Raw genomic sequence first — 15,506 nt, 5'->3', positions numbered from 1 at the left:
GTACAAACCACATCCGGACAAGAAAACTGTACAAGCAAAGCAATAAAAAACTGAATAAAAATAAACTTTAGAAACAAATCAGATGTCAGAGTAACTCCAAGACTAAGAAGACAAGGAATACCATAACTACATGTTTTAACCAGGCTTTTCAAGAAATTTTATTCTTTATTTTTTTTTATACAAATGACTTGGTTACATTTTCAAGTGACCTATATTGTGTATATATTTTCACATATACTTTAATGGAATTTCAAAGGAAGTGTAAAGTTACTAAAAACAGGGACTCCAAAATATAAGTGTTCCCTTGTCTGTGCCAACAGGGCTCAATTATCACAATTATTAATATAAACTTTTTCTCCTAAATCAATCATTCATAAGTGACTTGTATAGAATGAGGCTAAAGAAAATACTTTTTTCCTTTGAATTCCATCTTTCTACCCGAAAATCTTCTGTCAAATTTTATCCACACAAAAGGATAAATGTGCTGTAAAACACTTAAAGCTTCTAAAATTGCATATAAGGCTTTTATCTGCAACAATCCAATCATTTTTGTTTAGCAAGTGTGTTTTCCAATTAAATGATTACATTGTGTCAAGGAGGCAGAAGTCAGTAACGCTTCTGGAGCGCTTGGTGACTCAGGGAGGACCAAAGCCTGTATCTGACAAACCTTTGGCACAACCAGTGCTGCTGACATAGAAACCCCATTGGTATTGCTTTCATAAAAGGAGGAATCACCCACTTACAGGCAGGAGTGGTTTCCATCCACAATGCAGAGGTGCTGACTGAAATACATGCCTGCAGCATGGGGTTCCTCCAGTCAATCATGCATGGACAGTCCATGGAATGATCCACCATATCTGACATACAAGTGTTCACCAGTAGAGATGCTTATTTCAGAACACTTTAATGCTTTTCCAGCTAAATCACAAAAAGCTTCAGGTCTTCTTCATCTAAGAGGACTATAACTGAGCATTTAGTAAACAGTTAAGTGTTTTTTCAATGTATAGAAAACAGTGTACAGAAAACAGTGCTTTTAGGAACATATCTGCAGGAGCTTCTATTTGTAAAGGACTAATGCAATAAAAATCTGTGTAAAAAAACCTGAATTGGATTAGCATTTAATGATAATTGATTTCCAGTGGAAATCCACTTGCATATCACCAGACAAAATGAATGTATTTCAGATAATATTTTAAGAAACATTAGAAAACAAGGACTAGAAATGATTGTATTTCCTCATTAAAAAAGGAAACCGGAAAAACAAGGAAAAGGAGACTCAGAATTGCAGAAAAAAAAAATGCAACTAAAGACCACATTTGACTGCAACATATCTTACTTTATCACCAGATGTACTACTGTTATTACCTTGGTATACCAAGGTCTTCAGTAGTTGCTCTGAAGTTTATCACACCAACTATTCCAAGATGCAACCATGCATTTGTTGATTGCTGTAATCACAAGGAACCTACCAAACAACCACTGATTTACAGTTATCACAGATAAAAGGAGCAACTGACTAAGAAAATTCTTCATTGGATGTTTTCAGCTGTGGAATGAACTCCCTTTTACTTTCATGCATCAACATCTCGGATTAAGGGCAAAACTCATCTAACGTTCTGACATTTTGGGAAGTTTCACAGACTAACACTCAAAAATTAAACACGAAAGGATTTTGTAAACTTTAAGATTGTATTAACAAGCATTTAAGAATTCTAGTGAAGGATTAGGATGCAAGAGAACTTCAAACCAAGCTAGGGTCTATTTCAAAAACATTCCCATTTAATTTTATTAAGATACAACTAAGGTAAGAATAAATAAAACATGGGTCTGGATGTGTGATATACTAGTTTTAGAAATACTTTATCAGGGCAAGTTTCTGATGAGACTAGAGGGGAGGAGGGCAAGGACAAGACTAGCCCAGTGATGAGGGCCTCACCTTGGAGAAAAGAAACAGTTCATGTTTTAAGTCTCCATCCACAAAATTATTTACACAAAAATACCAGAAACAGGGAAAAGAAGCTTGAATTTCCCTTCCTGAGCTGGAACACTCAGTACTGAGCACAGTTATCCCTTTTCTTCCTTGCACAGTGAAGTGATCTTGCACTACCTGGAATACAAAGAGCAGCAAACCAACCAGAAAGGGTAATGAACCTCCATTCAAGAAACTAATCATCTTTGGATTGATCATGATCTGAAACACACAGTTTCCCTGGTCACACTTTTACCTACTGAGGAGCCACTGCTAAAAGCAGTGAAGCTCTGGAGACACAGCTTTAAGACTCTCTGGTCTCAGGAGGGAACATGATTTGAGTCCAATGATGGAAGGCACTTCTTTGGTCAAGGAATGACCAGGTGGCACTTCTTGTTTCTGTGTGTCATATGTGAGTACCTTTTAGATACACTTCCACAGGAAACCAGACTTGTATGTCTGTCCATCTACCCATTGGGCCCTCCTTAATGAAATCGTTCACTCAGAGGCAAGCTTCAACAAAAGCCGCCAATAGTCTCAAGCAGAATTAAGTTCCTGATAGTTTCACTAAGGAGTAAAAAAACCCACATCCAGATGAGAAGCCAGACTCAAATGAGAAGCTCTGCTTTGTGAAAGGACATCAGTGTAACCCCTTTGGTGACACCAGCTGGGTCCCAGACATGTCCTGACTCCTCAGCATGAAGGCATGTCAGGCCCAGCCACATGCTGCCTTAGGAGGTGCTGGGACAGAAGGCAAAGGAAGTAATTTCTTGAATAAAGGACCATCGTGTCTGCTATCTTTCTGTAGAACAGGATGGTCCAGCTGATGTGTGCAGCTGTCTCCAAAAAAAGCCAATTCCGTTTGCAGATCCTGGCTTGTCCGAAACACAAAATGCACACTGAACTGAGTGCCTGCAAGAGGAGGTAAAATGATCCTAAAGTGTGGAGGGAACTTAAATTTGATTCATAAAGTGCAAAGAGATTTCAAGGTACTGATGATTTTAGATTTAGGTTCTGAGGTACGTTCCTTCCCTGTAATTCCCAACTTTGGGTGTCTATATCCTTTTGCAGATCTGGAGTGAAGCATGTTGCTAGGCTGCCAACAACTGCCAGGCAACAAATCACAGCACATAGACCAAAGTCACGCTTACAATGCAACATATTGAGCATGTTTTATTGTTAAGAAATCGATAGTCTGCATTGTCATAATCAAATATAAAATGCTGGCTTATTTTTCCCAGAGAGAAAAAAAATTTAGGAATTAAAAAACCCCTTCTACATCATTCTTATTGCCCTTCCAAAGTACTGCTTATAAACTCATGCTTCAATCGGTTATAAAATCAAATTAATTTCAATATTCATGAACAAAGCCACTTACATTGCACAACATGCAATTAAGATTCCTACTACTTCTTTCTGAGCTCCTTCTATTCATTGCCCCACCAAATTATTAAAACAAAGCAGTTACTATGGTAACTAATTCATTCTCTGCATTATTATATTGTTTCTAAACATCAGTGTCTAGTCATTCTGACTTACATGCCCTAAATTCCAGTTTGAAATTCTAAACTTTTGTCTTGTTTGTCAGAAAAGCCCTTTACAATCTATGCATTCATGCAGATACAGATAGCTCAAGTGCAGCTGCTTTTGTTTATTGCAAGAAGAAGTAACTGTTACTAAACCATTGGAGTTTGATAAATTGATGGTGCCTGTGTGCAAGAGCAGAGCAGCACTCGGGGAACAAGCACGGGAGTTTGTGGAGCACTAAACAAACAGGCAAACATGCCCAGCTGCAGGTTACATAAACTAAGGACAACAACAAAAATTGACTGGCAGATGTTGTGGAAACTAAGTAACACCTGCCTAAGTGGTATTTGATAACCAGAAAACAAAAACATGTGAGTATGACTGATGCAATCTTCAATAAAGGAACAGCAGGGATCAAGACATAGTGATAAAATTGCCTGGGAAAAAGTTTTACTGGCATTTATTAAAACTTTCTTCATATATATACTCCTCAATAAAAAGAGACGTTTATCATTTCTTTAATTAACACTTATAATTATTCTTAATTACCTATTTACAAGAGTCATAGTCTATTTATATTTGAGTGTCATCATCTAGCACACAAGAAAAGCTTTTGAAAAGGTTTTCAGGCAGGATTAAAAGAAAAAAGACTCTTTCCTCTTCGTCTTTTGCTGTCCTACTGCCATTGCCTGTAATTTTTATTGGGGTTTTCAGTGCGTCTCCATTTAATTGGCAGAATGAGAAGTTTGAATATTCAATGGATAGGATGCTACTTTGAGAAACAAGCATCAGGAAAAGGGAAACATGAGTAATTCTGAACAGCTAATTTCTGTCTTAAAAACAAAACATGTCTACTCATAGTCACGAGCAATTTAAATTTAGTTCTCACAGGAAAGGAAGGAAGAAGGAAGCTTTTTATTAAAGCATCTGAGCAGGGTCACAAACCACTGCACAGTTCTGGATCTACAGGGTACAACAGACACATTTTTACCTGCTGCAAATGCCAGGTACTTTCAGTCAGTAAAGCCTCACTGTCTAAAGGGATTCCCAGAGTATTGCAACAGCCTGCTGGTATTTATATCACAGGAACTCTGAAAGTCTCTGACTGTTTTCTGTCAAGAAAAAGAAAAGGCACAGAGAGGCAACTTTTGTTTTCTAGCCTGCTATCTGACTTCAGAAGAGCTAAGAGATAAAACACAGGTTTCTTAACTCCAAATGACCTGTCCATCAGACCATAATGACTTTTCTGAGGAGTAGAGAGATCTCTGCAATATACTCTTCCCCTGGCACAGCTTCCATGCCATTTCTCCAGTTTAAGGAGAGAGACCTTTCCAGTTCAGTACTGACCTCATGGAACAAGGCGGGAGCAGCAGATGCCTTCAGCAGTAGAAGACTGTCTCCACTTTTATTTTCTTGTTTCCACTTGCATAATCACACTCCCATCCTGACTGCACTAAGGGAGGAAACAAAAGAAAATCCTTTTTTGCATCTCAGACTGCACTTCCCTAAGGATGGGAACTGCCTCTATGAAAGCTGAACACGTCGGCTTTAATTAGATGACTATTTAAATCTTTCAGCATGTTTACCTAGACACCTCATCTTTGTACAGTTCAGTATTCCAAAGCAGAGTGTAAAGCAACGTATAAATCTAGTGCTTCCAGAGCATCTTCCCTAACACCAGACAGACATAAGTATATATTACCACCAAGTACTTAAGCTTCTAAAGCTTTTGAAAGTTTTACTAGGCAGTCATCTGCACCGCATGAAAGCTAAATATCTAGTCCAAAAAAGTTTTTTAAATTCTCTGAAGATTACTCAGGAATTAGATAACTAGGTGTGGTTAAGTATTTGATTCTGATTCAAATATGTATTATATTAAAAATACAATTATTACAACCCCACAAACCTAGTTTCAAACCATATTGTTTACTGTATTTAACACTATCTTTGACATGAACATTAAATAAAACTATTTTGACTTCATTATAGCAGTAAGATGTAGTGCTCTGGATATAGAGCTGAACACAGCAGCTGTCACAAGCAAACTGCATATTTTACTTCAGCATACCTAAGAAAATAGAACTAAAGAGATAAGTAATGCTGGGCACCACAAAAACGTGCTTTTCTTTAACATATTCATAACTTAAATCAGTGCCCTGAATGTTTCAGCAAAATTTTAAAACCTCATTGAGATACTTGCCTCTATAGTTTCCTTCTTCCCCACTTTTCTTGTTAAAATAATGCTCTTCATTAGCAGCTACTGTTCAGCATCATTTAGGGCAAAATGGGCCTCTAAGCTAATTTTATTTTCCTACAGCTTGCATCCTTACTAGTAACACCCCTGTAACATTGTAGTAGCTTAAGTGCATGCAAATTCAAAAGCTGTTTAGGTAGCACATAATGAAGATTCAAAAGCAGGTTACTGCAGCAATCCAAAAGGAAGCCAAAAGCATCTTGCACCACAAATACTACATATTAAGGATAAAAATCAAAAAAACAAATATAAGCCTATACATAAGTCTTTCACTGGAAATTGTAATGATATAAAAGAAGTTTTTTCATTGGTGTAAACATACCTCAAATACACAGATAACTTCCCTTAACATGTGCTAAGTAGCAAATTATCTTGTTGTCTGACAGTTCACGGTAGAATAATTTTCAGTTTATTATTTCAAGGTCAGCTTATCTAAGTCCTTAAAATAGCCTTCCTGTTGTTTGAAGACAATGCTTATATCACAGATTATTCTACCTAATTCTCTATATTTCAAGATCATAAAAAGATTCTGAAAGTTCTTACAGGCAAAACACAGAAAAATAGTGGTGAATTATTAAAGCAGCCTTGTATGCAATACAAGAACACATGCTTTGTTATTTTAAGACACTTGTATCAAAATAACTTGGGTTACTGATAGAATATCCTGCTTGGGTTATTCAGAGAAAACTCTGCTTGCTTAAACACCTTCATTTGTTACAGCTGAAAGATTTGATGGCTGCTCCTGCTGAAATATTTTGGTAGCTTTTACTACCTGATGCCTAATTTAATTTATATGGATTGCTAGGGAAAAAAGAAATTTTCTTAGGTTCAAATTCTTTTTTTATTTGCTGAAGGCACTTAAGGATAGAAAAATCACATTTTTGTGAAGGTTAATTGGTACTTCATGAAGGAGAAACTTTCACTTAGGAAACCACAAATGATAAAATATCAGGAATCTTTTAGCTCCCTCTGCTGCCCTAATCCTTCAATAAACCTTCTACAGCCAGTCAAAAAGACACCAACCAACCAGGCAGCTCATTCACTTTTTGAAAACCATTTGACATATTTAGTATGCCTAGTACTAAGATCAGTATGCAAAAAGAAAACCCTATCAAGTACTATCTGATCTGCAATTGTCTGCACATTTTATTATTTCCTTTTCTTTCTCTGATACCTGCAGAGAGACAACTACAGATACCTTCAGATTTGGATGTCAGTTAAAAAAACTGATAGCTCGTTTTCCAAAGAACTCGACATCTGCAATGCCCACATACATAAGAAAGAGCTAAGTGTACTTACTCCCTGGAAACATTTCCTCCTCCTTCCTTTTATTTACAGATCAATTTACACAGTATGTACAAAAAAATCAGTAAAAATCCTTTTTTAAATTCAGGGAAAAGCCAAGCACTGACAAAGTAGGCCATCTCCCTCATTAATATGCAAAAAACTTGTGAAATTAGGCAGTTAAGACAACTGCAATGGGTCAAATCACAGTATATGCAAGCCAGATAGGTTTCATCAGTGGTCATGGTATAACACTTGGTATTTGTCAATCTGGTATTTCCCACTTGTTAAGAAGCCAAGCTCTCTCCCACATGCACAAATAAAAAATAGGGAAAGAAAATGCATTTTTTTAAACAAGTCCCTCTGTATTTCAAGACTTCTTTATGAATTTGGGAAGAGAAAAAACATACATACCTACTTTTTTCTCCACATTCTGCCTGGAAACATCGATAAACCACATCAACTATGAAGTGAAGAAACAAAGCTCCTGCCATAAAGCAACATGAGGAGAAAAAGAATCTTTAAAAATGCAGGTGTTTTCTTACAGGAAAAGAGAGACCAGACCATATGTTTGAAAAGAAACTAATCCTTTATTGTGCACTTTTACTGTCCTTCAAAGAGCATAACGCTTGGTTATTTGCCAATAATTGGACCTCACCAAAGAAAAGCTGCCCTTCAGAAGAGCAAAAGATGAGAGATTTTATCTGAAACCTTGGAAACTTATCCCATTAATATGCACTTTCTTTTTCCAATTTATGACCCTGACCTCCTCATCCTCTTTTCTTAAGTGATAAAGCAGCACTGTTGAAATAGCTAAAATACATTTCAAGTTCTCTTCCGGGCACTTTTAAAAAGGAAGAGGCCACCTATGGACAAAGAATGACCTTAAGATGCATATTAGTGCTACTTAAAAGGAAAAAGATTTGTAATGATTGTCGAGAAGCTGTGAGGTGTGCAAAGAGGCTTTTTTCTTCCTCAAAAACAAGAATTAAAAAAGCACATAACATCTGTCTGGGGGCATACAGTGCATTCACAGACTTGCTGTACTTGGGTATCCTAGAGGCTTTGCTATAAATATCACCTATGGGGTCCTCTGGAAAGAAATTTCTGGTTTCAAGCAACCGAAGTGGAAAAGTCACTCCTGCAATTTTGCAGTTACATTTCACATATCACGCTGTAGTTGTTTAATCCCTAATACCTGTGTAAATAAGCACGAAGAAATGTAAGAGGAGACATCTCTTTCCTCCTGCCAGTTCCACAGATGTCCCTAAGCTTTCCTCTTCAAACAGGATAGGAAAAGATTGATTCCTAATGCTTGGAAACTCACTAAAAGCAGTGGCTTGCTGAGCACCATATATTGTAAATTGTAATCTATCTGGAGAAAATTCACTGTGTTCATCAAGCCCATTCACAGACAATTCAGACAAAGTAGAATTCTCCTCACATTGCAGCCACCTTCTGTTGCCTTCCCACTTCATTTATTAGCTCCCAGCAAATTCAGAGGTCAGACATTCCCAAGGTAACTTCCAAGCAACAGTCAGTAAAACATACACACATTTAATTAAAGATTTCTAGAATGTAAGCAAATACACAGCATTGTTTACAGTTTTGTTACAATATAAAGTACAATAATACCTTAATTAGAGATAACAACTTCTCAAAATGCCAAAAACATTTAGAATTTTTCAAATTACCCACAAAATGAATGCATTTTATTTTTGCACTGTGACACTTCCAACTGTTCCACCAAATGTATACTACTATAATTATGCTTTGCAATCACCAGCATCACCAGAGAAGGGGACCAAGAACAATACAATCAGTAACTAATTAATCTTTCACATGCCTTGATATTACTTATCCTCAAGGGAAGAATTCTAAATGTTATTTTATACATTGTGAAGAGAGTTTAATACTAGCATCACGAGTGCCTGGAATCATGTCTTTATGCTTAAATGTAATTCACAGCTCCTGGTGGAAGTTAAAAACCAGAATTTAATATCTGGCTTTTTCAAGAGACCGTCTTCAATTTCCATCATCTAAGTAAACTCTAGTTTATAGAGCTATATGAAGTGGGATAACAAAGCACATTTCATACCACCCTTCTGAGATGACACAGGTAACAACACTGCAGACCACTGAAACGTGCATGAAAATACAATGCAAACAGCTTCAGGATTAAAAGCAAATATTCAATTTCATATATAAGAAATCACTGATGGGAATCATAACTACCTCTGAAACAAAATTACTTACTCAGCTACATTAAAAGAGAACTAATTGCTCCCAATGTAATAGAATCAGGCTTTTTTCTGCACTGAGTATTAACTGAAATTCAGCAGTACTAACATACCATCATTATCTCACAAGGTATTAGTAAATCCAGTGATGTCTATTCAATCTGCTGCTTAAGCTGCACAATCAGTTACTATAAGCAAATGTGCAAACTACCCAAAGCCACAGGAAAGAAATTCCAACTCAAGTAACATTTTGCATACAGTTATGTGTAAGTTACAAGAGCATTTGTGGCAGTCCCTGAACTCCACAGAAGAGCTGTGTGCAGCCCTGTGCACGTGTTCCTCACATGAGCATTTCACTTTGAGAATCAGGCCCACACTACTCATTTTTCAGAAACTGAATTTTAACTATCATCCTCTCCTCAAACAGGGACACAAACAGTCATGAAATGCTGTATGTCAACACCAGAATGACACTGGCATCTCTTCTGGATATCAGCCTGCATTAATGTCTGCCCACTACAAGATTTTTATTAAATGATTTATGAAAAAAATACATGGTTAGTAATATTAAATTATTGTAACGTGCTTTTAAGTGGAACTCGTAATAAAAAGAAAATGGATCCTAAAAATAACTATCTTCTGCGGGAAAAGTTTAAGGCAAGAAAGATATACATGAACTGATGAACAAAAAAGGTGACAGAGATGACAAACCACTTTTCAAAGCAATACAGCTCATTAAATCTCGTGAGCTTTGTAAAACATTATGCTTATTTCTAAAATACAAAATATTTAGGCTATGTTATGGAAGGTACCTGTACCAAAGAACAACTCTGCCTATTTAATTTTTAAACCTAAATAAGACCATGTGCAGAGAAATGCCTTTTTGAAACAAACCAACTTCCCTAGTTTTTATCCCACTTTATACAGCTGCAGGAATAATAATTTAAAAACATCCACTGGAGACACATTTACAAACCTCAAAGAACATTTGGACATTTGAACACACAGACACTCAAGAGCAGAACACAGCTTGGACATTATAAAGAGCCAAATTTGATTCCTGTAATCATAAAACTTCAAGCATTTTTCCTTATCCATTGTTTCATCCCCTCTCCTCTTGATCATCTCCTGCATAGCCTTCCCACTCTACTTTCCCAACACAGCTATTTGTCTAGCACATGGTAAATGGGATTAGGAAGCAGAGGTGGCTAAAACAACTTTTTTCCTACATTATTTTTCAACTGGATCAATTCCCTACACCGCATGGCCGCACAGATTTTACCAGTAGGATGCAGTGAATTGTGCAGGGCTGGGAAAAACAAGCCAGACAAAAGGCACTGACTAAACAGCATCACTAAATGTGAACATGCAGCCTGGGGGAAGCCACTATTTTAAACAGCCACAGTGGCTACTGGTCTGTCACCTCTGTCCCTGAAAACATTCCTTCCCACATCATCACAGACTGTTTTCCTCTTAAGTTGTCCTATTGATCAATATAATAAGCCTAAAAGGAGACTGAAATTCCATTAAGTAGGTTGAGCTGATCTAGCTGCCAGCTTCCATCAAAAGGCACAGGTTTCTCCATCCTCATCACAGTTTGCCAATTCAGTTCACTAACATATTTAAGAAATAAAAAACCTGAGCTCTTTGTCAAGTTAACTTTCTGCATTTTTTATGAAGAGTCAGCCACAGACACCCTAGGATTCAGGCCTGATACCTAAAACCCTGAAGCTGGGAACAGATGAGAGAGAAAAGAGGACCATGCACTGCACCAGCACACCCCTAAGTGATTTCCAGCTGATCCAAATGCAGAGCTGCCTGGAAAGAGGGGCAGCCTTCCCAAATCCCTCATCCTCTGTGGTCAGTTCCCCATTTCTTTGAGCAAGTCTCCAGTGAACAGATTCAGCTGACTGCTTGGCCTACCAGTCTAGGTGAGACGCGAGAACAGTTTGGACCCAGCAACTGGGGCAGGCCTGGCCAGTTTTAGAAGTGACTAATAGAGAGATTAATCATCTAAGCCAAACGTGAAACTGCACCCTTTGATACTTTATGAAATGTCTCTTTCTCTGGCTACATCAGGGTAAACAGTCCCAGTGCCCCTTGTGGATCCTTTCCAACTGCCCCCTTCAATGCAACTGCTTTGTCAGCTGAACAGTGACCTGGACTGAGGAATTTACCCCAACAAAAAATACACCAAAGTTTATTTTTATGAGCCATCTTCTCATTCTAGCTCATTATACAGTTACACTCATATTGGCACAAAGAAAAGGAAACAACCAAGGCCAGAAATCAGCTGCCAGGGACTGCTGACACCAACACAGCTGCTAGAGAAAAGTCTCAAGAGCAACGTGTGGAGAAGCAACTGTTTAAATTACAGCTCAATGCTTCAGTATTAGACACGATGCAGAGACCACATGTCCAGAACTCTGTACACTTTCTCCCATTGTATCAAAACGGGTTAGTAAAGAAATTAACTATTCTCTTGCTTTTTAAGGAAAGGAAAGATTTTAATATAAAAATTCATTTAGCCCCTATCATCTGTATATATTCTTAAAGATAGTGCACTTCATCCCTTGATCAGCTTTCATACCAACTTTTAAATGAGTAAATACTAGGAATATACAACTCACTCATTTGTGACTTAGGGTAAATTAATTGACCCAAATGATGACATTCCTTTCACTGGAATTGAGGGTATTTTAATTAATACTCTTTGAAGGTCTTCTGGGATTTTTGTTTTTGCTTATTTTCATTTTATTTTCTACTTACTACAGGCTGTTCTATCAATTTCTATGAAGACCCTAGACAGCATTATGTGGTCATCTTATCCTTTTGCCATTTATATTTTATATAAAATGCAATCCTTCACAACATTTGGGTAGAATACTGTAAAATACTAAGCTGAAAGCAAACTGTGTAATAGTAGAGAGTTCACACATTAGATGCTTTTATTTGTATGGATCTGTTTTCAACCAAAGCCAGCATTTGTGCACAACTAGGGTAATACCAACAGGAACTGCAACTCAATTAAAAATACACTGAATTTCCAAAAGGAAAGGGTTCCAGCCTCCAGAAATACCAGTAATCCATGAAATTACCACAGGTAACATCAGAAATGGAAGTGTCTAACCTTCAAATATGCGATCCAGACGTTGTCGCTTCACTTTGTGTTTGTCCATTAGAGACATAAGAGTGGAAGCTCAAAGAACGTCTCCACACAGCTTGGTGATGGTCTTCTCAAGCCAGCCACAAGTCAAAAATGTTTACTGCCTTTTATAAAATTATTTTCACCTGTGAACAGAAAGATAAACTTCTTAAACTTTGAAGTACAGAGTTTTACTACCTCTTTCAGAAAGATTACTTCAATGCAATTTAAATAATTAAGATACATATAGTTCATAAATCATATTGGGAAACCTGGTATTGCACAACAATTGCACAACCTTTCTCTGAACACCCCACCAGCTATGGAAGGTTTATCTTGAGCAGGAACAGCTCCATGATATTCCCATAAAATGACAGAAATGTGTCCACCTGGAATGAAACTGGAAAGCCACACTTCTGCATCATAAAGCTCCCAGCCATCAAGAAAATATTCTTTTCATCCTTCACTTTTAAGCATTTGATGGTAAAGCAAACCAGAGTTTGATACTTGAAATTTGAAGGAAACAATTCAATGGGCACGGAGCTGAGGAAATGCATCACAGTGACAACACAGAATGCCAACATCTATATCAACCAAATGGCATTTAAAGCAGGTTTATGCATGACTAGGCAAGCTCTTTGGCAGCAAATACAGCTAAGCACTTTTCAGATACTGTGTAGCTGGGCAAGACAGCAGAAGGGTATTGCAACAAGCAGTTTGCGTTTTAAGCCAAACCACTGAGAAGCAGGAAGGGGGGGATGGGAGAGAGAGAGAAGAAAAATCACTCAAATCAAACCATTTGATTATAAAATGCACACAAGCAAGTGGATGGGGTAAAGCAAAATATACAGATCATCCAAAAAGCAAAACTAAAGCCCCACTTTTATCCTCCTTTAAACATCTCAATAGGCTTTGAGAACCAAACTGGATGAACGCTGTATTACAAGCACAGTGCACATTAAAATGAGCCAAATAACCCACTTCCCTGTTTCTTTTTTTTTCCTGCCCAACAGCTTTCAACATTGGTGGACAGCATTAAATGGGCTTACAAGTATCTGAACCAAGAAATCTGCTTTTTTCTTTCTAGAGGCTGAACTTTTCTAAAACCAAACATAGGCAGAGACAATCAACACATTATGAAGATTCATGCACTCCCAGTGAAATGATAAAGAAAAGTATTTTGAACATCAAGAACTGTACATTTGCATTAAAATAGGTGTCCTAACCAGCACTACCCTGGCTTGGTGTATTTGGACACTTAACGAAGTGCAACTTTGTGTTTATTTTCATTTTAAAACAGAGTTCATGTGCAATATTCATCATTTCAAATTTCAACACTTTATTCAACCTCATCCTTCACTTTCCCTCCACAACTCTTTATCCTCAAATTCAAGATACTTCTGCTGTTTTGCATAATGTCTGATTTCAGCTGAATATAACATCTAACCAGGAATGGGAGAGGAAATATTTATGAAAAATGCAAAGGCCCAGGTTTTTTCTTTAAAACAAAACAAACCAAACACAAAAAGAAAGCTGCCATTGTAGAAATTTGGAATTACGTCTCCCAACATAAATTATTCTTACAAAATGCAACATTTTTAAATATTGAATTTGACTCTGTTATAAGACTGCACAAGCTTTACATCAAATCTAGCATGTATTTAAAATCCATAAAGCTAACTACAAGCAGCCTTTCCGAAAGCAAACACCCCAAACCTGTGTGGAGGGATCACTCCTAAACTAGTCTTGAACTTATTTGCTTATCACTTCTATTTTATCATCTATTTCCTTCAAGAGTCACATAGTAAGATCTAGAGGATGAGAAATCAGAATATAATGAACATTTGAAATACTTGTCTTGTTTCAATTTTCATAGCTTCTTTAATTTCCCATCTTGTAGAAACATACATGCCCACTAGCCTCTTTGTGCTGTTTTGTTTCTTCATCCAGCAGAAATTTTTTCCACTAGAGTCACTCTATGTACAAAGCTGGATGACAGCTGTAAAAAACCAGACCATCTGTACAGAATTGACCTACCACTGAACATGTCACCAGATGTTTTCTATCTCTCTACAGTAGCTTCAAAGTGAACCATATAAATCAAGTAGCTTTTTCTCTTAAACACTGTTTGAAAATTATTTTTACTCATAGTAAGCTATGTTAACTTTCAAAAAAAAAACCTACAACATTTTTTAGTAAAAAAAAAAAAAATAATTACCATGGTAACACAGTTCTAATTTTAACCCTCCTACAGTTTTATTATACTTCATGTTCTAACATAAAGAGAAGATGATTATACAGGAAGCAAAACTGAAAGAGGGGAGATGTAAGTTAGACATCAGGAAGAAATTCTTCACCAGGAGGGTAGGAAGGCACTGGAATAGATTGCCCAGGGAGGTCATGGAAGCCCCATCCCTGGAGGTGTTCAAGGCCAGATTGGATGGGGCTTGTGCAGCCTGGTCTGGTGTGAGGAGCTCCTGCTCATAGCAGGGGGTTGGAACCTGGTGATCTTTAAGGTCCCTTCCAACCTTAACCATTCTACGATTCTATGATTCATTTACCAGCAAAACAGGAGACTTATAATTATGGGAGCACTAGTAACTGCAATTAGTGAAGTACAACATGAATTTGAGAAATTTGAGAAATTCCCTAAAAATACAAGCACACTGCCTATCAAATTAAAAATCAGAACACAAAGTTCCAAACAGTGCTTAAGAACAGACCCCATAGTTCAATATTTTAAGACAAAGTGAGAATCCAAGTGATTTAAGAATATGTATTGCTTATCTTATGTCAAGTATTAGTGACAAAGTCAACAGAGGTACCAACAGTGAGCAGAACTCTTTTGAGCAGTTCAGATCTTAGATTAAAATACACGCTGTGGAAAATAATAGCTTTTTCTTTCAGTTAAGGAGATTATTCCAGTGTTTGAAAATAACTTTGAAGAGATTATGCCTCTGGGTATTGTGACCTGGAGCATTTAGCACTTTCTTGAGAAAGGAAGAACTTCACTCTTTCTGAGACTTCAGGATAAAAGGAAAAGGGAATCTCCAACATCTTTGCAGGAGAGTGAGCAAAAGGCTGATT

General features: G+C 37.1%; 1 protein-coding gene across 6 annotated transcripts in view; it reads right to left on the bottom strand.

Annotated features, from left to right (window-relative positions):
• Positions 1–15,506, bottom strand: part of CTBP1 (C-terminal binding protein 1) — a 241,593-nt gene that overhangs the window by 178,768 nt on the left and 47,319 nt on the right. For 4 of the 6 annotated variants that reach the window (XM_051616352.1, XM_051616354.1, XM_051616350.1 and 1 more), the window contains exon 2: positions 12,405–12,565. In XM_051616352.1, the coding sequence (XP_051472312.1) occupies positions 12,405–12,462 (58 nt within the window). In that variant the 5' untranslated portion in view covers positions 12,463–12,565. Of the gene's footprint in view, positions 1–12,404; positions 12,566–15,506 lie in introns of those variants that run through there. The other 2 variants (XM_051616359.1, XM_051616360.1) reach the window with 2 other exon arrangements.

Source organism: Apus apus, chromosome 4 (assembly GCF_020740795.1).
Source record: "Apus apus isolate bApuApu2 chromosome 4, bApuApu2.pri.cur, whole genome shotgun sequence".
Classification (NCBI taxonomy): Eukaryota; Metazoa; Chordata; class Aves; order Apodiformes; family Apodidae; genus Apus; species Apus apus.
This window is presented reverse-complemented; position numbering and strand designations above follow the sequence as displayed.